This window comes from Hemiscyllium ocellatum, chromosome 18 (genome assembly GCF_020745735.1).
Source record: "Hemiscyllium ocellatum isolate sHemOce1 chromosome 18, sHemOce1.pat.X.cur, whole genome shotgun sequence".
Classification (NCBI taxonomy): Eukaryota; Metazoa; Chordata; class Chondrichthyes; order Orectolobiformes; family Hemiscylliidae; genus Hemiscyllium; species Hemiscyllium ocellatum.
In genome coordinates this window covers 37,840,771-37,866,661 of record NC_083418.1, presented here as the reverse complement: position 1 = coordinate 37,866,661, position 25,891 = coordinate 37,840,771, and the positions used below count along the sequence as shown (strand labels likewise).

At 40.3% G+C, this 25,891-nt stretch overlaps 1 protein-coding gene across 7 annotated transcripts in view; it reads right to left on the bottom strand.

Annotated features, from left to right (window-relative positions):
* abcc8 (ATP-binding cassette, sub-family C (CFTR/MRP), member 8) overlaps nucleotides 1–25,891 on the bottom strand; it is a 226,633-nt gene that overhangs the window by 97,352 nt on the left and 103,390 nt on the right. For all 7 annotated transcript variants that reach the window (XM_060838873.1, XM_060838872.1, XM_060838875.1 and 4 more), the window contains one exon: nucleotides 20,619–20,781. In XM_060838873.1, coding sequence (XP_060694856.1) covers nucleotides 20,619–20,781 — 163 coding nt within the window. The remainder of the gene's footprint in view (nucleotides 1–20,618; nucleotides 20,782–25,891) is intronic.

Sequence of the window (25,891 nt, the reverse complement as noted above, 5' to 3'; positions counted from 1 at the left end):
TCAGGAAACCCTCCTGTATACATTGGACAAAAACTGATCCATCCAACGTACTAGAGTTATAGCATTTCCAGTCAATGTTGGGGAAGTTAAAGTCCACCATAATGACCATCCTGTTCCTTTCACTCCTACTCAGAATGATTTTGCTAATCCTCTCTTCCACCTCCCTGGAACTCTGTGGAGGCCTATAAAAAATTCCAAGCAGTTTGACCTTTTCTCTCCTATTTCTAACCTCAGCCCACACTACCTCAGTAAACGAGGCCTCATCAAAAGTTCTCTCAACCACCGTTATACTATCCTTTAATAACAAGGCCACGCCTCCCCCTCTTTTTCTGCCTTGCCTGTTCTTAATGAAAGATCTAAACCCTGGAACCTGCATCATCCATTCCTCACCCTGCTCTATTCATGTCTTCGAAATGGCCACAACATTGAAGTCCCAGGTACCTATCCGTGCTGCAAGCTCACCTACCTTATTTCGGACACTTCTGGTGTTGAAGTAAACACACTTCAAACCACTTCGCTGTCTGCCAGCACATTTCTGTGACACTGAAATCCTGTCGCTGTCCTTCCTACTCTCATCCTCCTGTGCACTGCAACTACACCCCCGGTTCCCATCCCCCGCTGAGTTAGCTTAAACCATCCAAATAGCGCTCACCTGATGGGGCCAGAAAATTTCCCACCCAGGATATTAGTACCCCTCTAGTTCAAGTGAAGACCATCCTGTTTGTACAAGTCTCATCTTCCCCAGAATGAGCCCCTATTATCCAAGTACCTGAAACCCTCCCTCCTGCACCATCCTTGCAGCCACGTGTTCAGCTGAATATCTCTCCCTATTCCTTGCCTCGCTATTATGTGGCACGGGTAACAAACCAGAGATAGGCGGCATGGTGGCACAGTGGTTAGCACTGCTGCCTCACAGCACCAGGGACCTGGGTTCAATTCCCACCTCAGGCGACTGACTGTGTGGAGTTTGCACGTTCTCCCCGTGTCTGCGTGGGTTTCCTCCGGGTGCTCCGGTTTCCTCCCACAGTCCAAAGATGTGCGGGTCAGGTGAATTGGCCATGCTAAATTGCCCATAGTGTTAGGTAAGGGGTATATGTAGGGGTAGGGGTGGGTTGCGCTTCGGCGGGTCGGTGTGGACTTGTTGGGCCGAAGGGCCTGTTTCCACACTGTAAGTAATCTAAAAAAAATCTAAAAAAAAATAACAATTCTGTTTGTTCTATCTCTCAGCTTCCACCCTAGCTCCCTGAAATCCTGCCTTACATCCCTATCCCTCTTTCTACCTATGTTGTTGGTACCTACATGGACAACGACTTGAGGCTGGTCACCCTCTCCCTTCAGGACCCCAAAGATACGATCCAAGATACTTTCTGCAAAACTCTGATCCATTCCTCAAACACTCTTAATACTGCCCCACTGTGCTTCTAACTACAGTCGATTCAAGCACAGCAGATACAACACGTTCCCTGTTGCTTCATTCCTTCAATTGACCAGTGACCAAACAGTCCTTCCAGTACTGTAGTACTGCTACTAATTTAGCATATTGTATTCACTGCTCACAGCATGGTTTTAATTCACATGGATCATCCCAAGTTTCTGGTTGTCTATCATTTTAAATCTTCTTCCCACTCCCAACTCTGACTTCTTTGTCCTTGACCGCCAACAACATTTCAAAAAAGTTGGATAAATTCAATAAATAAAAAGAGGATGACAACAAAACGTTCAATGTAAATTTGACATATCATATTTTGATTGAGACACTCCCCTGCCTTCTCAACAGAACAGTGAATTCAACAAATTCAGATCCTGAATTCTGGCTCCATTATTTTTGGGCAGCAGCTATTGGTACTGTTTAGGTCTTGCCCTATTTAAAAAGTCCCTTCAGGCACTTTTTCCATCTTTACTTGTCCAGATATTATCTGCATTGGATTTGCTCCACTATTTCTTTCGACGTTTAATCTCTCCTATCTTCTACACTATCACAAACATTCACTTTGGCCCTTTTTTTCCCTTTCTTGTTTGTACTTGCTTAAGCTCCGTTACATCTCTATTTATGTTCAAACCTGATGACATTTCTTCAACCTGAATTGCTGGACTGGGCATTTCTGATTAGATTACTGACAGTGTGGAAACAAGCCCTTTGGCCCAACAAGTTGACACTGACTCATAACCCACTCAGACCCATTCCCCTACACCTAACACTACGGGCAATTTAGCATGGCCAATTCACCTACCCTGCACATTTTTGGACTGTGGGAGGAAACTGGAGTACCCGGAGGAAACGGAGGAAACCCACACAGACATGGGAAATGTGCAAACTCCACACAGTCGCCTGAGGCAGGAATTGAACCCGGGTCTCTGGTGCTGTCAGGCAACAGTGCTAACCACTGTGCCACCGTGCTGCTCACTTTCTGAGTCAGTGGCTATAGGAAGGAAGGTGGGGGTTGGTTTGTTGGGCATTGTTCACAGAAAATAGGAGACAACATTGTCACAATGCCTTCTCAACACATTCCTGCTTAAAGAGGATATTTCGAGGTTGTGCTCGGAACTTGGGTCTCCTGGTTGTTCCATGGGGTCAGGCGTCCAATAAGTTCAGTAAAGATCCAATTTATGGGCTGTTATAATCTAAAGAGGGAGAGAGGAATCTGGGTGTCCTCATTCATGAGTCACAGAAAACTAACATGCAGGTACAGCAGATAATAAAGAAAGTGAATGGAATATTGGCTTTTATAGCCAAAGGAATAGAGTATAAAGGTAAGGAAGTATTGTTGCAACCATACAAGTGAGACTGCACTTGGAGTATTGATCCTCTTATTTGATGAAAGATGTAATGGCATGGAGGCAGTTCAGAGGAGATTCACGAGTTTAGGCCTATACTCTCTGGAATTTAGGAGAATGTGAGGAGTTCAAATTGAGATATTCAAGATGATAAAAGGAATGGATACAATAGACATGGAGCGGATGGGGGGTAATCTGTGTGTGTTATAGGCGTTATGTGGAATAGGATCATAGGGAATGGTAAGCAATGGGGGAGAGGACTATTGGCAATTCTGGAAAGAGAAGTCACAGTCTTAGTATAAAGGCTAGCAAATTTAAAACAGAATTGAGGAGAAACAACTTCTCCCAAAGGGTTGTGAATTTATGGGATTCACTACCACAAAGTACAGTGGATGCTGGGACAGTGAGTAAATTTAAGGAGGAATTAGACAGATTTTTAATTGTTAATGGGTTGAAGGGATATGAGCAGAAGGCAGGAAAATGGTACTGAAGAGCATATCAGCCATAATCGATTGACGGAGCAGACTCGATAGGCCGAGAGGCCTAATTCAGCTCCAATATCTATGAACTTTTGTGCCCCTACCTGTGTTTTGTTGATATTTCAGAGGCTTTTTGCTAGGTGTGAAGGTTGCCAGCTTACTCAAGGAAGCCTCCCAGTGGAGGCAAGGCAGGGGCACAGACCCAGAGGTTCTATGCCTGCACATTGTAGCCAGGAGTTGTGATGGCAGCCCCAGCAGTGAATATGCCTGTGGAAGAACCTTTCTTTCAATATGATTTTCATGCTGGCTTGGTGCCTTTTAATTTATAATTTCAATGAAGGCAGTGAAGAGTGCCTCCATGTTGTGGTAATTCCCAGCTTCCTGGGCTGTGCCCCCCTCTGGAGATACTGGCTTGACATTGCACTGTGATTGGGCCTATAGCACCAGGTACCTATTTGTTATTTTAAGAAGTTTTGAGACACCCACAGGTCTGGTGTTGGGTGTACCAATGCCTGCTGGAAGTTGTAAATTCTTAGGGCGGAATCTTATTAGGTTCTGAGTGACATGACTAGAGACATCTGGTTTCTCACCAGACAGTGGCAGTTTGCCAAATAGGGGGATTTATTGCCTGACCCACCTCTGTAATATTCGGCTTCCTAAAACATGGGAATAAGAGTGGGTACCTTGTGAGTTAACTCACCACTTATTCTGAAGGACCACTTTGTGAAGGTGTTATATTGGCTGATTAACCAATACACAGCATACAAAAGAGAGTGCCTGATGTGCTGTAACCCATTCCCATTCCAACTTTCATCTGCAACTATTCTCCCTATCACCTGAATCTGACGTTATATCTCAATGATGCCACCCTGCTCCTCTACGCTCACCCTGTGAAACCACGGCAGTAGTCATTGCCAATAGTCCTTTCCCCCATTTCTTACAATGCCCTATGATCCTATTCCACATAACCCCTATAACACATTCAGATTACCCCCCCATCACTGACCTTGTTCCAATCTCGACAATTTATCTGCATTTCCTCCAACCCCAGTCTTGATTTCCCATTACTTTGATAGTTATCCTCTACATTTCCTTTGTTGCATTCTCTTGAACAATGGATGGACAGACTCCTAGGACTGTATTTGCTGTGGATCAGCCCTGAGACATAACTGACCAGACTCTTAATTGCTGTATTTGCAACTCGTGCCACTTTTGCTAATGGAGCAGAGAAGGTCATTGATCTTCTTACTATGTACTGTCTATTCCTCTGGATGGCAGAGACTGCACAGACCTGGGTTGCAACCTGGTACCAGGCTACCTTGTACTTTGTGCTGGTTCTGGAGAGAACAACATTCCACATCTGCTTCGCTCAGTCCACCAGGATCTCCATGTCACTACCTGCAAAGCCAGGCATCGATTTCCCCTTGTCTGCCATGTCTGGGGTAAATTGCAGCAACAATGAAGGCCAACCATTCTTCTTTGAGAGCACAATGACCTTTTAACAATGGTGCTGGTCCATTCTGAACTATCCTGACAATGGCCAACTCTTCCTGGTACAGCGGGTGGTAGAATGGGGCTAGAACTGGGATAGAGGGGCACCATAGGGGTAGGTGCATTTGGTAAGATAAGGCAAAAGAGACATCTCATTAGGCTTTGAGGAGGCAAACCCTCCATGAAACTTGATGAAACTGACACTTAGCTAAATTAAAATAATAGTCAGCCCGATAATTCTGATTAGTTTTCAATTATTTGTACCCTAGATGTCACATTAAGACTGTTCACATAAATTATAGCCACCAAAAGCCACTGGTATGGGATTACTCAAAATAGATAATATAATGGTCTTCTTGGCATTTGTTCAAAAATAATACAAATGGGTATATGATGGCCTCAGCTGTGAGATGCACCCAATTAATCTGCTATTGGATAAATTGGACTTTTACCTTGATGAACCAGTGAAGTGAATGGAAAGCTTTATATTATGGAACATCAAACTCAAGGAGGCAAAGGAGATAATTAAAAATGAAGGAAATTGCAAGTTAACTTACAAGTATATCATTTTCATTCATCATTAGCAACTTATGGAAGGTACTGCCATCTAGTGTAGTCAAGTTTAACTCAAAGTGTTCAAAAGCAAAATCAAATCAAGACCTAATTCAATACCTCAATCAAAAGAGGTAATTTTGGGTATCGGAAAAATGTAGATTTTGTTCTGAAACTTGAACTTGAACAAAGTTGAATAACCTCATCAGGTTCATTCAGCATCAATTTTAACACAGAGCAGGACAAGCGTCTTTCAGGTGTCGAGGTGGAGGCTCTTTCTATAATGAATGAGAATACAGGGAACACAAGACTTCAAAAGACAACTCATGCTTGTGCAAACCCTTTGTGAAAACATTAATTAAAAATTATTTGTCTGAGTCTCTCCTGACCGCAGCAATTAGGTTCAATCTCCAGTTTATATCATATTGGGTTCTGGACTACATCAATAGATCGTAACAGTTCCAGATTAATCAAGCATCTACCTCTCTGCTGACATGACCTTAATGGTCCTGAAAGCCCAGCAGCTAAAACGACGGTGTGTAAGAATAGTTACAGACCGCGATCCACTATTTTAGCATCTCTCCCACATTAATCCTGCCAGGCAAGCAAGGTTAAAATCAGGGCTAAATTATTTATCAAATACTTTATTGATTTGTGCCAGAAATCAGTTGTGCAGCTTTTATCCAATGAAACATTAAACCGTATAACTGCAACATTTTATTCAGAAACATATTTCCAGTTTGTTAATAGTGTACTTGGCACTGAATACATTTTCATGGAATGACTGGCTCTGGAGATATCTACAGCACACTTACATATAAATAGTACTGCGATTACATGAGCTTAGTAAGTCTAGTTCCCAGAAGCTGTCTTGTGATTTAGAGAAGTTCAATCTCATTGGCCTCATATGTTTGTTGCAATCTTTTGGCAACAGTGCTGTTTACTTTTAGCCAGTTTATATGTTGAATTTGTCTTTGACCTTCATTATTTTTAGAGATAGATATCATTAGTGGTGAAGCCGAAACCATCTATCTTCATTCTGCAAGCAATGTGTTAATATTAAATACTGCAAACCATTCTGTTAACTGCCACGCATATTTCTGCCTTGCCTGTTAGTGTTGCTCCCTTTGGTGCTGACAATTTACTGAAATATTAAGTAAACAGATATTGATGAACTGACTACATTGACAAGAGAACAACTGAGCTTGGAAATGTATCTTCATCTCATACTTTCTTAATGAGAAGCATTCAAAATAGTGCTGTGTAAATTGATATTTGAAGGCTTTATGGTGAGCAATGGATGAGACAGCTAACAGAATTGGAGGTTTTAGAACAACATTAAGGTTCCACTCAAGATAAAGCATCAAACACACACGGACAACACAGTTAGATGAAAAATCATGCTAGATATGTATTTTATCCCACAGTATATCTTATCTTCAAGCTCAAATGAGCATCTCCATTTCACTGAATATAAATCTTTCACATAAATCATTACTCACATAACACATCCTGTGGAGTCCTCTGAGAATGGTAATTTAATAACGATTACCACATAGCCTTCAGCAGTTTTATGCTGTGGTCTAAAGTTCATTCTATCAATTGATGTTGCCTTTAACAGTCATATTAAAAAATGTAATCCCCAAGTTCATCATATGGTATCTGCAATTTATACAGCTTAGAAATTAATGAAATGGCTAGAAACAAGACAAACTATATCAAAGATTATTCTGCATCAGATTATATTTGAAAAGCTTGAATTTCTTTTATTTGCCCTGGTGCTGTGTGGAGCTACATTGAGTCATTTATTTAGATCACATTTTAGCCAGCTTGCATTTTCCATTGCAATGCATAATTAGTGGCTAAAATTAATTTTGGGAATATTTAATGGGCAGGAATGCATGGGTAAGCAGATAATGTTCCCAATGAATTGTGCGGGTGTGCAATCTGTACAGCAATTTGGAACACTTGGTGCAGGTACCAACTGGTCATGCAGAAGCAGCATTCCCTTGAAAATATGTTCACTTGTAATCTGAATAGCACTGGGCAGTGTAACAGTCGGGCTCTACTCAACAAAGAGAAGACATTGGGTGGATTGGCCACATAGGTAAATTTGGAGAGGAAAAATAATTACATCTCGAACCTGATTCTAGATCCCATTGAGTGTGCTTGGCTGCATGGAGCAAATTGTTCATTAGAGTCTGTGTCCTTGCACAGGCAGCTGGGAGGATAACTGAGGGTAATTGAGAAACTTTTCACTGAACCCTAACATCCCTTGTCTCTAGCACATTTTCTCGGATCTTGGAAAATGGATGAAGGATGCAAATCAGTACACTTCACGGAAATTCACCAAATCCAGATAGCTTGAATTTAATAAATGCTCAATTGTTACAGCAGCTTTGTTAATTCTTTTTCATAAATATTTACCAGAGAGTTCTTGTGAGCTTACAATTAGGATGGGAGGTGCCTTGGACATTGTTGGCAGTACATCAAATAGGAAGATATTCATCAGCCCATAGCAGCAATGATGTACTGGGGTGGGATGTGCTAGTGCACAGAGGGTGATCTGCAACATGTCATAAACATTTCCATTCAGCAGAATATTTGTACCTGATGAGGCACAGCATGTTTGTTCCCATAAGATAAGAACTTTACAAGGGTGACATAATTCTGAAAGATTCAATAGACATTTATAACAGTTCCTGGCATTTACATATATTACACTCATAGGCACTTCAGTTTCAGGGCTACTGCTGAACTATTTGGACACAAACTGTTGCATGCTTCCATCAGAATGCCATGCTTCAAGTGGCTCCAGGTAAGATGCAGTCAGAGATACTTACACCCTCAATACACATTATGATACAGAGATGATATAATGAGCATGTTTCTTAAAGGTATAATGCATATTAGTTGTGAGATATAACATAGCAAGATGGAGGTACGCAAGAGAGAAGTTGAAATTAGACAAGACTAACCATGTGCCAATTGTGAGCACATGGATTTTCACGATGCTTTTTGGTTTGCCTTGTAGTTTATGATCAACACATAATGGGCGACAGCAGATTTCTGTTCTGCTGAGATTGTATACTTTGTAAAAGGATGAGAAAGGTAAAAGGATGGAAAATTCACTCATCCATGTTAGGTCTGAGAGCACTTTTTGTTCACTCTTTACAGTGAAAAAAATAATAAAATTTGGATGAATCATTTAATTATGGTAAACTAATGGAGTCATTGTGAGAGTGATGAGCATGAGTGTATTTTCTTGGCTGCATGCAATCTGATGTTTGTGTGGTGTTTCCTTTAGTGTATAATGATTTGGTGTTAGTATGCAGGGAATGTGTAGACCAAAGGCAGTTCTGATATTAGTATTAGAAAAAAACCTGTGATTTGCTCTAGTCAGATAGAAATTATGAAGTGATTGCTTGAGTTATTGTTGGGAGTTGTGAACACAACAATGAAGAATTGGATAAATGGTACTGTCGTGTTGTATTGGTCTGAATACTTACTCATGTTGGATTGCGTAACATAAGTACATTAAGGACAAATTCTGACAGAAGATGATTCTGTTAAAATTGATGTCTGTACTCAAGTAATGACAGAAAATAGAACAGGAAAGTAGCTGGTTAACATCGGCAGGAACTCAGGGTGGGACTTTACAGCCTCTGAACAAAGTGAGCAGTGATAAGAAAGGTGATAAAATCCAGCACAAAGCTTTCCAACTTAAAGTGTAAAATGTTCAATTTTTCAATGAAACGTTTAGTGACTCGACAAAATTCTCATCAAAGAGCCACCATCTTATTTGCATGCATGCATGCTTTGTCACGGTTGTCAGCAGTGACCAGTCAAGGGAACAGACATCTTAAGACCAGAAGGCATACGAGCAGAAATAAGCCATTCAGTCCATCGAATCTGCTGCCTTTTCCCCATAAACCTTCAACTGCCTTAATAATGAAAAAATCTAACTGAGCATACTTAATAACCGAACCATCTGTATAAAGAACTCCTCAGATTCATTACCATCTAAGAAAGAAATTCCACCTCTTCTTTAGTTTCAGTAAGTGATGCCTCACTCTGAAATTATTCCTTTGGTCCTAGATTCTCCCACAAGGGGAGTCAATCTCTCTGCACCTGCCAGTTTAGTCTTAAGAAGTTCATAGGTTTCAATAAGCTCTCCTCTCATTCTTCTTAACTCCAATGAGTATAAGCACAACACACTCAACCTCTCTTCATAGCAAAATGCCTCTATAGCCAGGATTAACATTGTGAACCTTCTCTGAACTATCACCAATCTTTCCTGAGATAAAGGGTTAAAACTGTTCACAGTATTTCACATGTGGTCTGACTATGACTTTGAGAGTTTTAGCAATATCTCATTATTTTCTCAATCTATTCCCTTTGAAATAAAATTTAACATCCATTTGCAATTCAACAAATCCACTGAACCTGGATATTAGCCTTTTGTGATTAATGCACATGGACTCGCAAATCGCATTGTGCTGCAGCCTTTCTCCATTTAAATAATATTCAGTTCTTCTGGTTGTCTTCATAAAATACAAAATCACATTTTCACACACTTTATTCCATCTGCTAAGCTTATATCCACTTACTTAACCTGTCTATGGCCCTCTGTAGATTCCTTGTGTCATCCTCATATCTTGCCATCCCACCTATTTTGTGTCATCCACAAATGTGGCAACAGTGTGTATATGCACACACACACACAAAAGGTTATCATCCTAACTCTCTGTCTATTAGTCATACAATCCTTTATCCATGCCAATATACTTGCCATAACACATGGTTTCTTATAGAGATGTATAGCACGGAAACAAACCCTTTGGTCCAACTCGTCCATACCGACCAGATATCCTAACCCAATTTAGTCCCACCTGCCAGCACCTGGCCTATATGCCTCCAAACCCTTCCTATTTATAACCCATCTAGATGCCTTTTAAATGTTGCAATTGTATTAGCCTCCACCATTTCCTGTGGCAGCTCATTCCATAAAAGTACCCTCCTCTGAATGAAAAAAGTTGCCCCTTAGGTCTCTTTTATATCTTTCCCCTCTCACCCTAAACCTATGCCCTCTAGGTCTGAACTCCCCCACCCCAAGGAAAATACTTTGCCTATTTATCCTATCCATGCCGATCATGACTTTATAAACCTCTATTAGGTCACCCCTCAGCCTCCGACGGTCCAGAGAAAACAGCCCTAGCCTATTCAATCTCTCCCTCTAGCTCAAATCCTCCAAACCTGGCAACATCCTTGTAAATCTTTTCTGAACCCTTTCAAGTTTCACAACATCTTTCCAATATGAAGGAAACCAGAATTGCATACAATATTCCAACAGTGGCCTAACCAATGTCCTATACAGCCGCAACATGTCCTCCCAACTCCTGTACTCAATACTCTGACCAATAAAGGAAAGCACACCTTCTTCACTAACCTATCTACCTGAGACTCCACTTTCAAGGAGCTATGATCCTGCACTCCAAGGTCTCTTTGTTCAGCAACACTCCCTAGGACCTTACCATTAATGCATAAATTCTGCTAAGATTTGCTTTCCCAAAATGCGGTATCTCACATTTATCTTCTCAGCCCATTGGCCCAACTGATCAAGATCCTGTTGTAATCTGAAGTCACCTTCTTCGCTGTCCACTGCACCTCCAATTTTGGTGTCATCTGCAAACTTACTAACTATACCTCTTATGCTCACATTCAAATCATTTACATAAATGACGAAAAGTAGAGGACCCAGCACCGGTCCTTGTGGCATTCCACTTTTCACAGATATCCAGTCTGAAAAACAACCCTCCACCACCACCCTCTGTCTTCTATCTTTGAGCCAGTTCTGTATCCAAATGGCAAGTTGCCCTGTATTCCATGAGATCTAATCTTGTTCACCAGTTTCCCATGGGGAACCTTGTCAAACACCTTACTGAAGCCCATATAGATCACATCTACCACTCTGCCCTCATCAATCCTCTTTGTTACTTCTTCAAAAAACTCAATCAAGTTTGTGAGACAGGATTTCTCATACTTAAAGCCATGTTGACCATCCCTAATCAGTCCTTACCTTTCCAAATACATGTACTTCTTGTCCCTCAGGATTCCTTCCAACAACTTGCCCACCACCGACATCAGGCTCACTGGTCGATAGTGAACTTGTCCTTACCACTTTTCTTAAACAGTGGCACCACATTAGCCAACCTCCAGTCTTCTGGCACCTCACCTGTGACTATCGATGATACAAATATCTCAGTAAGAGGCCCAGCAGTCACTTCTCTAGCTTTCCAAAGAGGTCTAGGGTACATCTGATCAGGACCTGGGGATTTATCCACTTTGATGCATTTCATGACATCCAGCACTTGCTCCTGGGATAACTTATCAAATATTTTCTGGAGATCCAAATAAATTATGTCTATTGGTTATCCTTTATCTACACCGCTTGATAACTCCTCAAAGAATTCCAACAAACTTGGCACACAATTTCACAATCATGAAGTCATATTGACTCAGCTTGATTAAATGTACAACTATTATATTCTTTCTAGTAGGTTCTAGCAGTTTCCCAATGAGAGATGTTAAGCTCACTGGTCTAGATTTACCCGCATTTTGTTGCCTCCTTTTATGAATAGGACGCAATATTAACACTTTTTCTAGTCTTGTTTGACTTGGACAATTGCCTTCTTGAACATACGTGTTTCTTCTCTCTCACTGCATACAAGTAGGCTTGGCCTCCAAGTAAAAACATTTGTCTGGAATTTCTGCAATCGTCTGCGATACCTTCATTGAAATATTGGTGGAGGCCTTGGAGAAAGGCCAAGAAGGCAATAATTATCACTGCTCCTCTAAGGTTTCCATCAATATTCTGTCACAATTATGCCTGAATTTGTTTGACACACAAATATTTCCAAAATCTAAGGATTCTACCAGATTACTACCAGCACATCCACTACCTTTGGAGTTATTCCTTTAAAATCCTAGGATTCAAGCTTTATCATGTCTAGGGGTCTTATCAGCCTTTAGTCCCATTTGTTTCTCTAGTGATAGTTAATTTGTTTATTTCCCAAAAGATTCAACCCTTCATTATTTGATATTTTTGGAATGCTAGTAGTGTTCTTTATCATAAAGACTGACACAAAGTATTAATTCAACTCTGCCATTTCCTTGTTCCCCATTATTATTATCCCATCCTCATTACTTAAAGGCCTATGCTCACTCGCTCTTCACCTTGATAGATTTAAAGAGGCACTTACTATCTATTTTTATGTTATTTGCTATTTGCCATCCTAATTTACTTTCTTCTTTTTTGGTCATCTTTTGTTAGCTTTTGCAACTTGCCCAAACCTCTGGTTCACCACATCTTTGCTATATCGTATGGTCATTTTCAAATTGAAAGTATTTTTAACTTCCTTAGTTGTTATCGGGTAATCAGTAATGCCTACACCCCATATAAAGAACAGGAAACAAAAACAGCCACATTACCACCAAGTGCCTCATACAGGGAGCAATGTTTCAGGCATACTTTAGATGCCTAGGCAGATCTGGAGTTTTCTTCAGAACTCACTAATAAGGTGGTACAGAATAACAGTGGTGCATTGAGGCCTATTGGGCACACTGACAAACTCTCAGACTGAAAATTATCCTGGTATACTAATCATTAATGGATTTTTCCAATAAAACATAACTGCATGTTAATTTACTAGGATTAGCATTTTGATATCATTGCATGCACTTGATGTGTGACATTTCAACACTACAGGAGGTAAAATATCTGTGCTGTCAAACAAATTCTAGCATAAATTTGGCAGAATATCGATGGAAACCTTAGAGGGACAGTGCTAATTATTGCTTTCTTGGCCTTTCTCCCAGGCCTCCACCAATATTTCAATGAAGGTATCGCAGATGATTGTAGAAAATCCAGCCAAATATTTTTACTTTGAGGCCAAGCCTACTTGTAAGCAGAGAGAGAGAGAGAGAGAGAGAGAGAGAGAGAGAGAAGAAATACATATGTTCAAGAAAGCAATTGTCCAAACCACTGAGAATGAAACCACACAAAAGTGAACGGAGATGAATCTTAAAACTTTACCTAGGCTGAATGATACCATCAAATTTTAGATTAGATTACAGACTTAGATTTCTTACAGTATGGAAACAAGCCCTTTGGCCCAACAAGTCCACATTGACCCTCCGAAGAGCAACCCGCCCAGACTCATTTCCCTCTGACTAATGCACCTAACACTATGGGCAATTTAGCATGGCCGATTCACCTAATCTGCACATTTTTGGACTGTGGGAGGAAACCGGAGCACCCAGAGGAAACCCACACAGACATAGGGAGAATGTGTAAACTCCACACAGACAGCTGCCAGAGGCGGGAATTGAACCCAGGTCTCTGGCGCTGTGAGGCAGCAGTGCTATCCACTGTGACACCGTGCTGCCCACATCATTTACTGATCCAATCCTGCAATGTCAAATTAAAAATTCATCTGGTACAGTACAACACCTTGACATATGCATACTGCGTTATGTACTTTATGCATTTCTGTAAAAGTTAACCCCATTTTCAAGAATCAAAGCCCAAAATATATGGGATCAAGGGGTATGTGGGGTTAGGAAGAGAAAAGCTATTGCTTTTAATGCTTGAACTGTATTTGGAATGGCAAGAGTGATATCAGTCAAACACCTTTCAATAATAGAAAAAAAAGCCCAGTAGGTACAAATGTTAGAACATAGAACATAGAAAAATACAACGCAGTACAGGCCCTTTGGCCCTCGATGTTGTGCCGACCCAAGCCCACCTAACCTACACTAGCCCACTATCCTCCATATGCCTGTCCAATGCCCGTTTGAATGCCCATAAAGAAGGAGAGTCCACCACTGCTACTGGCAGGTCATTCCATGAACTCACGACTTGCTGAGTAAAGAATCTACCCCTAACATCTGTCCTATACCTACCTCCCCTTAATTTAAAGCTATGCCCCCTTGTAATAGCTGACTCCATACGTGGAAAAAGGTTCTCATTGTCAACCCTATCTAAACCCTTAATCATCTTGTACACCTCTATCAAGTCACCCCTAAACCTTCTTTTCTCCAATGAAAACAGCCCCAAGTGCCTCAGCCTTTCCTCATATGATCTTCCTACCATACCAGGCAACATCCTGGTAAACCTCCTCTGCACCCGTTCCAGTGCCTCCACATCCTTCCTATAGTATGGCGACCAAAACTGCACATAATACTCCAGATGTGACCAGAGTCTTATACAACTGCAACATGACCTCAGGACTCCAGAACTCAATTCCTCTACCAATAAAAGCCAGTACGCCATATGCTTTCTTCATAGCACTATTTACCTGGGGGCAACTTTCAGAGATCTGTGTACATGGACACCAAGATCCCTCTGCTCATCCACACTACCAAGTATCCGACCATTAGCCCAGTACTCCATCTTCTTGTTACCCTTACCAAAATGAATCACTTCACACTTACCTACATTGAACTCCATTTGCCACTTTTCTGCCAAGCTCTGCAGCTTATCTATATCCTGTTGTAACCTGCCACATCCTTCCTTACTGTCAACAACTCCACTGACTTTCGTATCATCTGCAAACTTGCTCACCCAACCTTCTAGCCTCTCCTCCAGGTCATTTATAAAAATGACAAATAGCAATGGTCCCAAAACAGATTCTTGTGGAACACCGCTCGTAACTGCACTCCAAGATGAACCTTTACCATCAACTACTACCCTCTGTCTTCTTCCAGCTAGCCAATTCCTAATTCAAACGTCTAACGCACCCTCAATGCCATACCTCCATATTTTTTGCAGTAGCCTACCATGGGGAACCTTATCAAACGCCTTACTAAACTCCATATACACCATATCTACCACTTTACCCTCATCCACCTCCTTAGTCACCTTCTCAAAGAATTCAATAAGGTTTTTGAGGCACGACCTGCCCTTCACAAAACCATGCTGACTATCCTTGATCACATTATTCCTATCCAGATGTTCATAAATCCTATCCCTTACAATTCTCTCTAAGACTTTGCCCACAACAGAAGTGAGACTCACCAGCCTAGTTACTAGGGTTATCCCTACTCCCCTTCTTGAACAAGGGAACCCACATTTGCTGCCTAACCTGCTGCGCTTTTCCAGCAACACATTTTCAGCTGCCCATAAATTTAATCTAATTTTAATGTTTTTCAATTTGATATCTGTAGGAATGAACTAAAATGATTAGTCTAATTTTTTTCACTGACCATGTAATCTGCATCAATACCTTTAGTGATTTACATATCTGTACACAAGATTCCATTGTTCCTCTACCCCACTTGGATGTTAATTTTTAAAGCGATTATGGCCTTCTTATTCTCTCCACCACATGTACATCTCACATTTACCAGTAATGACATTTCTTTGCAAATTGCCTCCCCATTCTGCACCATTATTAATATTTTCCTGTATTTTTCAGTGTTTCATTGTCTTTATCATATCTGTCAGTTTGGTGTCGTCCATTAAGTTTGAACTTTCTGAGTCCAAATCACTGATGTAGTTGATCATTGATGCAATGAACAAAAGTGAGCCGAGGATTGATCTTTTAAGAAACACCGCTCCCACTTTTGCCAATAACTAATATCTACTTTCTTGTAACTAATACAGACTTAAATTTGTAGTCACCTCACTTTTCATGCTTACCTCACATTCTATAATTTAACCCCAACTCTAAAGTTTTGTCCATTGTCTTGAGTTTATTGTACAATTCCCTATCAAGATCCTTTGGAAAACTCTTAAATGAAAACATCTTCTCTAAATCTATCCTATCAAAAATTTTCATAATGCTAAATAACTCTTTCAGATAGCCTCTTACTAAAACATTTGTAGCTGAAATAGCTCTAAGCTGTTCAGTCTTTGGACTACTGCATAATTATTTGTCAAGCCATTCACTACCATGACCTTAAATTTTCAAATGCATGCTTTTTGTGATATTTTCCGCTTGTAGGATGTTTAAAAATAAAATCTTTGAGTAAAAATTCCATTATATTTTGTACCAACAAATATAAGCTAATTCGCTGGATATCTTTTCTATGTTTTATTCTAAATGTTGGCATATTAACTGTCTTCCAGTCCTGTGGCACAAGTGCCTTTTAGAAAGATGTTTTTATAAACAAGTCATAATATTTTGCTATCACTTAATTTATTTTAATATATATGGATGTAATGAACATTTTACACTTTCTAAAGTTGTTGAGATTTTCAATTGACTCTTTAATACCTATCATGATAGTTTTGATCCCTTTGTTATTCTTTTCTAATTGTTAAAAGAGCCCATCAAATAAATAGGAAGTCCTGAGTTTGAATGTCAGCAAGGCTTTTATCGGTATCTTTAGTTAATAGCTCTAAACTAACCTGGCAAAGGGGTGATGCAATTAAAACGGGTGGAGTAAAATCTAAAAGATCATGATAAATTCTAAAGCCTCCCTGATGAATTCAAAGGTTCAATTATTTTAATTTTTAAACACAGAATATTGGAGAAACTCAGCGCATCTAGCATCTATGGATGCAACAGAGTTAACTTTCCGAAACTAATATGACTGTTTTTCAAACAAAGTTTCTCCAGCATTCTCTGAAGCTGTTTCCTCTGGTTGGGAATTCTAAAACTAAGGGGCACAATTTCAAAGTCAGGAGGAATTGCTTTACTTAGATGGTGGTGAATCATTGGAATTCTGTACCACAGAAGGAGATGGTGGTTCAGCAGGTCGATGTCTGTGATGCTGGACATTTCAATCACTTAATTTGATTTATTATTGTCATGTGTACTGAGATACAGTGAAAAGTAATGTCTTATATGCTAACCAGATAAATTATACCTTTAAAAACCTTTACATTAGGGTAACAGAACAGAAAGCAGAATGTGGCAACCACTGCTGTTCAAGACAGAAATCAATAGATTTCCATATATTAACATAAAGGAACATAGAGGTAATGAGGGAAAATGACAATGAGGTAGAAGATCGGCTATGATCTATCTGAATGTGGAACAGTCTCAATGGGCTGAATGGTTGACTCCATTTCTGATTTTTTATCTTTCTGTAAGAGAAGGGGGAATATTTTGGTAGTTTTCTCAAGAGAACAGGGCAAAAAGGGGAAAAATGTCAACAGTGTAAAGAAGACCAAGGGGGATAGGGAAGGAGGTCCCATAGACATTGTTTCTATTTAATAAGTGCAATGTACTCACTACCTGTGAGCATAAGCATATAAGTAGCATATGGACAGCCAGAATATTAACATGGCAGCATGGAAAAGCCAGCAGTCAAAAGTTGGGGAAGAACAGATTAGAAACGTTATCATCGTAGCAGATTAGATAATTCAGGGGTAGATTCTACCCCCATCACTCTGACTGAGACTCCAACAGGGTTTGTTTACTTACGTGATAAAGTGAAAGGTGCTCCGGTTTCCTCCCACAGTCCAAAGATGTGCAGGTTAGGTAAATGGGCCATGCTAAATTGCCCATAATGTAGGAATGTGTGGGTTAGGTGCATTATTCAGGGGAAAATGCAAAGGAATAGGAAAGGAGAATGGGCCTGGGTGGGTCACTCTTCAGTGGGTTGGTGTGCACTTGTAGGGATTCTTTGATTCTGTGATTCTACGAACTTGGTAAGAGGAGTGGAAGGATCTAGGTGTGAGACCGACACCGTAAGGGATAATAGGAAGCAGTTCTTGCTACAGAACTGTCATAAACCGGGAATTAAAGTAGGAAACAGAGCCTTACATATGGAATCTCAGGATTACTAGAAAGTAGGAACAGGTGCAGGCCAGTCAGTCCATCGGGTCTTCTTCATCATTCAGTATGATCACGGCTGATCATCCACTTGCATGCCCTTTCGCACACTATCCCTATACCCCTTTAGGTCAATAGTAATCCAAAATCTATCAATCGCTGTGTAAAACATAATCAATGACTGAGCTTCCCGAGCCTTGCTCATCTCAGATCTGACATGGCCTACCTCTTATTCTTAGACTGTGCCCCTTGGTACTGGACCCCCAACCATAGTAAATATCCTTTCAAACACATTCTGTTCAGCCTTACAGAAAAACATTTACTGTGCAATTAGATAACCTATCATCCTTCTAAACTATATAAAATATAGGCCTTGTTTCTTCAATCTCTCCCTGCCATCCCAATGATCAGTCTGGTGAACCTTCATTGCACTTTCTCTATGAGACAACAAAATGAAGCAAAATATTCCAGGTGATGTCTTACCAAGACTCTATATGTGCAGCAAGATGTTTTGCACTTCTGTACACAAATCCTTATGAAATAACGTCAACATGCTATTTGCCATTCTAATTGTTGGCTACACCTACATGTTAACTTTCAGAGACTTCTAAGCCAGAACACTCAATTTCCTTTGCATCACATCAATTCACAATCTCTCGCACAGATACATACACATGTTTGAAATAGAAAACACATTAGAAACTGTTCAAAAGAATTTCCACTGATACCTGGAATGGGGTGGGGTGTTCTTTTATGAAGTAAGTTTGGATAGGCTATGTTGCTACCCATTGGAGTTGATGAGAATCAGAGTGATTGGATTTAAACATAAGATTCTGAGTTGAATTAACAGGGTGAATGCTAAAAGGAATTTTTCCCCTTGTGGGAGAACTAAGGGACACAATTTAAAAATAAGATGTCTCCCACTTCAGGTGGAGATGTGGGGAACTTCTTTTCTCTCAAAGCATTGTGAGTTTATGGAACTCTCTTCAAATCAGTGGAGGCAGTGTCACTATAGATATCGTCGACACATTATTAACTAACAAAAGAGTCAATGGCTATTCGGCCTGGGTGGAAATGTGAAGTTGAGGTACAATCAGATTAGCAATGACCATAATGAATGGCAAAGAAGGCTTGAGGGGCTGAACAGTCTTTCCTTGCTGCTGATTTGCATGTTCAAGTTGCTAGCTAGTTTTGTTTTATTAGAAAGCTTCCAGCTATGTACTAATGAATTCACACTCCAGCACGACTGCTTAGCAGAGTTAGACACATACAAATTCAAAATATTAACCTGTCTTCTTCCTTTTGTGACGCCACCCTACTTTCCAAGTATTTCCTTTTTTAATGTCTTCAATTTGAAAACAGGGTAGGGTGATGCTATATGTTGTCACAGATACTTGCTTCAAAATGATTTCACAAAATCTCTGCAGTGTGGTAAGAGGTCATTTGCCCCATCAATTCTGCTCTGACCCTCCAAAGACCATCCCACCTAGACCCAGCCCCCTATCCTTTCCTCATAACCCCACACTTCCCACGGATAATCCACCTAACCTGCGCATTTTTGGACAGTGGGAGGAAACCAGGAGACCTAATGGAAAACCATGCAAACGCAGGGAGAATGTGCAAACTCCACACAAACACTCATCCAAGGCTGGAATCTAATCCAGTTCAATGGTGCTGTGAGGCAACAGTCCTAACCACTGTACCACCACAGGAAATTCATAATTTTGTTGTTTTCCTCAGCTAACATCTGAAGCCAGTACATGATCGCTCTCCACTCCATTTTGGGAAAGTGCTGGCTTGAGATAACAAACAATTTGACTCAATTCTCCCTCTATAAATCAGCATCTACGCTTTTTGAAGTAGAACTCCTTGATAATTAGAGATGCATCTGAATTAAACACCTTATTACTGGGTCAAAATAACTGTTATTAACAAGAAAGCAATAGAGACATTCAACAAACTACACTTTAAAATGTTTGATGTTTTGTCAGGCAGGAAGACATTCTCAGCATCATGAGAAATGTTACAAGAAATATTCAGCATAGGTCAATAAGTTTCATTTTACACTGTCCAGTATCTGATCAATAAATCAAAAGGGATCTTGCTTCAAATTCACGTGACCCATAAACCAACACCAGTCAAAAAATTATGTACAAGAAAGAGATAAAATTAATTTTGCCATCCTATTTTTAATAATCATCGTTAGATTCGTTAATTTCTTCTAACCTTCCAGAACTCAATCTGACCCTTGTATCTGAACTGAAGGACCTTTTGATCATTGTAGAAAGAGGGTTCTCTCAACCACCTAATCTCCTCTGAACAGGAGGCACTAAACATTAAATTTTAAGTAAAATGTTATTATGTAGTTTAGAACCCTTTTGTGAAAAGCAGACCTGTTATGATTCCATGACTTATCGTGGTTTTTTTTTGTTTGAAGTGTGAAACAAACACATTACACCCTAAAATAAAGCAAGAAAACGTATCATAGATAAACTGATGTTAAGCTTTTTAAATTGGAATGTAAACTGAATCTTACTGGATATGGAGGTATAGAGGGCAAAGGACTTGAGACTTGTTAGCTCCTTGCGTCGAGTCTCTTCTACGCTTTTATGGAAGATTTTCTCCCAAGCATAGAGTTTCAGTAACTTGATTCCTCTCAGCAGTTCATTTGTTTTCCTCAAACGCTCACTTGAATAATTCTACAAGAGGAAGGACAATTAGCAGTTGGTCTTGAGGAAGGAGAAATTAATCTAATGAACATTTAAGGCCAAGAGCAACTTTCTCTCAGCCTTAGTGATTACCTCAACCATTGTGTGCGCTACAATCCCATTTTTTTCCAAATTCATTACTTAATCTTGCTCATGAAGGTTAGACAAATCATTGTCAGAAAATGTAGCATATTCCCACTTCGGTCACAGGCATCAGTATTAAGCACTCCAATGTTAAGTTCCATAGACTAATTCCTGCTGAAGACCTTATGCCTGAAATTTCTACACTCCTGCTCCTCAGGTACTGCCAGACCGGCTATACTTATGCAACACCACACCTTTTGAGTCTGATCTCCAGCACCTGCAGTTCTCACTTTCTCCTAGACCACTGTAATGTAAAACTTCCTCTATTCTGTTCCAACTATGTGCTTTACTCATGAAAAGTGTGCTCAAAAAAAGCACCAGTTCTTTCTCACAGTACACACATTTGCCATATCTTTTTGAATAAAATTAAACTTCAAAAATTGTTGTTCCTGTGTGGTATTTTTCTCTGCTGGTCAGGAATTGAACTCAGACTGTGTCAACTACAGCCTTCATTTATAAAGCACTTTTAATATTGTAAAAGATCTTCAACCCCTTCAAAGGAGCACAGCAAGCAAAAGTTGACACCAAGCCATCAAAGAAAGTGGGAGAGACTATTGGCACAGTTAAAGGATGGAGTACTAAAGCCATTTACGTAGACAATCAAGATCTAATCAATGTTGGAATGAAATAAGTCAGGACTGCACAAGACACAGAGTCTTCAAAGTCTCTCATTTGGCAGGTTAGCTGAGTCTACACTGTAAAAGATCCTAATGTAACCCCAAAGGCACGATAAAAATGTAGACACATATTTGCTCTAGCTATGGTTAAAAGTAGCTAATACTGTTTGGGGAAAGGTAAGGATGTGTCTGTAAGAACCAGTTTCAACCTGGGCACAGATTGCTCTGGGAGAGGGGCATGTCATCTGTTCCTATGCTATACTGAATTCTGTGAACAAGCCTGCAGGGAAGACAGACTGGCTGTTGTTTATTACATTGCCAGACAAATGCTTACTAATTAACTACAAGAAAATCATGGGTGATCTCTTCTTGCCAATTTGAGTTTATGCCAACTGTAATAATTACTCCATCCTGCTGCACCCTTGATATGAGAACTTTTAAAAATCTGAAAGAAGGAGTTGTGTTAGAAAGAGATGTGAAACAGTCAACCTTGTAGCAATGTAGTTGAAGCAGGCATTCAGAGGTTTCACAAAACTGGCCCTTTTTACTAAAAGCTGTTCCTTTTCTCAAGGATACTGTGTCATTGATTTTTTTTCAGAGTGATCATAAAACATCTGGGCTCCAAATTGGCTGGGTTTCGTACAGAGATAAGAGGGTATTAGCAGGTGTTTTTGTTTATATGTAGGCCAAAGCTTATGTTTTAGAAGTGACATGTATAATGAAAGGGGAGTGATCAGTCTGAAGTCTTGGTTGATTCAGTTCAGCAGTGGGCTGTGTGGAAACAAGCTGCTAGACTCTCTCTCCTTTTTTTTAGATTAGATTACTTACAGTGTGGAAACAGGCCCTTCGGCCCAACAAGTCCACACCGACCCACCGAAGCACAACCCACCCATTCCCCTACATTCACCCCTTTAACCTAACACTACGGACAATTTAGCATGGCCAATTCACCTGACCTGCACATCTTTGGATTGTGGGAGGAAACCGGAGCACCCGGAGGAAACCCACGCAGGCACGGGGAGAATGTGCAAATTCCACACGGTCAGTCGCCTGAGTCAGGAATTGAACCCGGGTCTCTGGCGCTGTGAGGCAGCAGTGCTAACCACTGTGCCACCCACTGTGCCACTGTGCCGCCCACTGTGCCACCGTGCCGCCCACTGTGCCACTGTGCCTCCCATACCGTTCTGCCCTTCTAACTTTGACCTGGAAGCCTCTGTTTCATTTTTTTTGTTGTGTTTAAGAGGTTTGTGTATTGGGATTATTGTGCATATTCAGAACAGCAAAACAAAATCTAGTTTGGAATTGTCTGTGGGTATTGTATGTTCTGTTCTTTGTCGTTCATTCTGTAATTTTGTGAATAAATTTTTGTCTGTTTTAAAACCTGGCAGTCAACCTAACTAACATACTGCGGGTATTCTTCACTCTACACTTACCGAAACAAATTGCAAAGTTACTATCTGGGCTGTCTGCTCAAGAATGTTTTGAGTGGTCTGGCCTAGTCCATAACAGAGAGATATTGAAGTTAACCTGTATGCTAACATTCTGTGGCATAGCACATTAGAAGTAATTGTGATGCATTGGTGCTGTATAGCACATTGTGACAGTATTACACCCCCTTCATGTTGGTCCAACCTTATTGAAACATGCATAAAATCAAATTATATAGTTTTGCCGAGAAAACCTACAAAGGAACATAGAAAAAGAAGAGATAGGAGCAGGAGTGAGCTATTTGTCCATCATGTGTGCCCCACCATTCAACTGATCTTCTACCTCAATGCTATTTTCCTGGCTATCCCATGATATTTTTTGTATCGAGAAAGCTATCAAACTTGAGTTCCCACAGCCCTCTTGAGTAAAGAATTCCACATATTCACTAGCCTCTGAGTGAAGAATTTCCTTCTCTTCTCACTCCTAAATGGCTGACCTCTTATTCTGAGCTTGTGTCTCTTCATTCTGGACACCCTTGTCCTCACCCCACCTTTTCCATTAGGCCAGGAAACATTCTACCTATGTCTACCCGTAAGACCATAAGACAGAGTAGGCCATTCAGCCCTTGAGCCTGCTCCGCCATTCAATAGGATTGTGGCAGATCTAATACTCCTCACATCCACTTTTCTGGCTTTTATCCATAAGCCTTGATTCCCCTCCTGATCAGGAATCCATCTATCTATCTATCTCTCTCACTCTTAAATATACTGAAGGATGCTGCCCTCTCAGCTCTCTGTGGCAAGGAGTTCCAAAGATGCTCAACCTTCTGAGGGAAGAGAGATTCTTCCTCATCTCCGTCTTAAATTGGTCATTTTTCATATGGAGACTGTGCCCACTGGTCCTAGACTCTCCAATGAGGGGAAACATCCTCTAACATTTCCCCTGTGAGGCCCTTTAAGAAACCTAAATGTTTCAATGTGACCACCTTTTATTCTTCTAAACTCTAGCAAGTACACTCCCAACCTGTTCAAACTTGAAAACATGTATAAAATCAAATTATATTGTTTTACTAAGTAAACCTACAAAACAAGAGATAGGAACAGAGTGGGCTATTCATCTATGATGTGTGCCCCACCATTAAGACAGTTTCTCCATATTAGGAATGATCTTTGTGAATCTTCTCTGAACTGTCTCCAATGAAATTATGTCCCTTCCTTAAATAAGGAGACCAAAACTGCTCACCAGCAACTTGTACAGTTGCAGTAAGACTTCCCGGCTATTACACTTCAATCTTCTTGAAATAAGGGCCAACATTCCATTGCCTTCCTGATTAACCTATACCTGCACCTGTCTGTTAACCCTTTGTGTCTTGTATATAAGTAGTCTTAGGTTCCTGCTTTCTGCAATTTTTCTCCATTAAAATAATACTGTTTTTTGTTCTTCATATTTTCTCAAATTATACTCCATTTGACAGCTTTCCCCCCACTTATTTAACTACCAATATCTCTCTGTAAATTTTGTTTCTAATCTGTTTTCCACCTATTTTTGTATCATCTGCAAATCTACAGTACATTTGCTTCCTTCTTCCAAGTCATTAATATATATTGTAAACCCAACTGAACCATGTGAAATCACCTCTTAATTTCTTAAATTCTAGAGAGCATAGGCATAGTCTGCTCAAACTCTCACCTCTCTCAGGGATCAATCTGGTGAACCTTCTTGGTAGGTATGTCATTCCCGAGGTGAGGAGACCAAACCTGTACACAATAGTCTGGATGTGGTCTCCCCAAGGCACTATAAGATAGCAGCAAGAGATTTTTATATCTGCACTCAAATGGCCTTGTAATGAAGGAAAACATACCATTTATTTTCCTAATTGCTTGCTGAACATGCATGTTAGCTTTCCATGATTTATGAACAAGGATACCCAGGTTCCTTTACATGTCGTCACTTTTCAGACTCTCACTATTAAATAAAGACTCTTCATTTCTATATTTCCTATGTCAGTACTATAAAGCCAGTAGTATAAAAGAAGACTGTAAGAGTTTCTTTAGATTATATAAAGGGCAAAAGAGGCCAAAAGTGGACATTGGACAGCTGGAAAATTACACTGGTGAGATAGTAGTGGGGAACAAGGAAATGGCTGAGGAACTGAATAATTACTTTGTATCAGTCTTCATGGTGGAAGACATGAGTAATAGCCCAAACATTAAAGAGAGTGAGAGTGCAGAGCTGAGTATGGTGGCCATCACTAAGGAGAAGATGCTAGAAAAACTGAATGGCCTGAATGTGGATACATCAGCTGGACTAGCTGGACTACAAGCCAGAGTTCTAAGGGAGATAGCTGAACAGATAGTGGAGGCATTCGTGGTGATCTTTCAGAAATCGCTAGAGTCAGGGAATGTCCCAGAGGACTGGAAAATTGATAACATGATATCCCTGTTTAAAAAGGGAATAATGCAAAAGATGGAAAATTACAGACCAATTAGCCGAACCTTGGTTGTGGGTAAAATCCTGGAATTCATTGTGAAGGATGAGACTTCTGAATACTTGGAAGTGTACGGTAAAATAGAGCAGAGTCAGCATGGTTTCATCAAGAGAAGGTCATGCCTGACAAATCTGTTAGAATTTTTCGAAGGAGTAATGAGCAGGTTAGACCAAGGAGAGCGAATTGATGTTGTTGTTTACCTGGACTTCAAGAAAACCTTTGACAAGGTGCTATATAGGACACTGCTGAGTAAGATAAGGGCCCATGGCGTTAGACGCAAGGTGCTAGCATGGATAGAAGATTAGCTGTCTGGCAGAAAGCGGAGAGTGAGGATAAAAGGATCTTTCTCAGGATGGCAGCTGGTGACAAGTGGTGTTCTACAAGGCTCAGTGTTAGAACCACAATTTTTCACTTTATACATTAA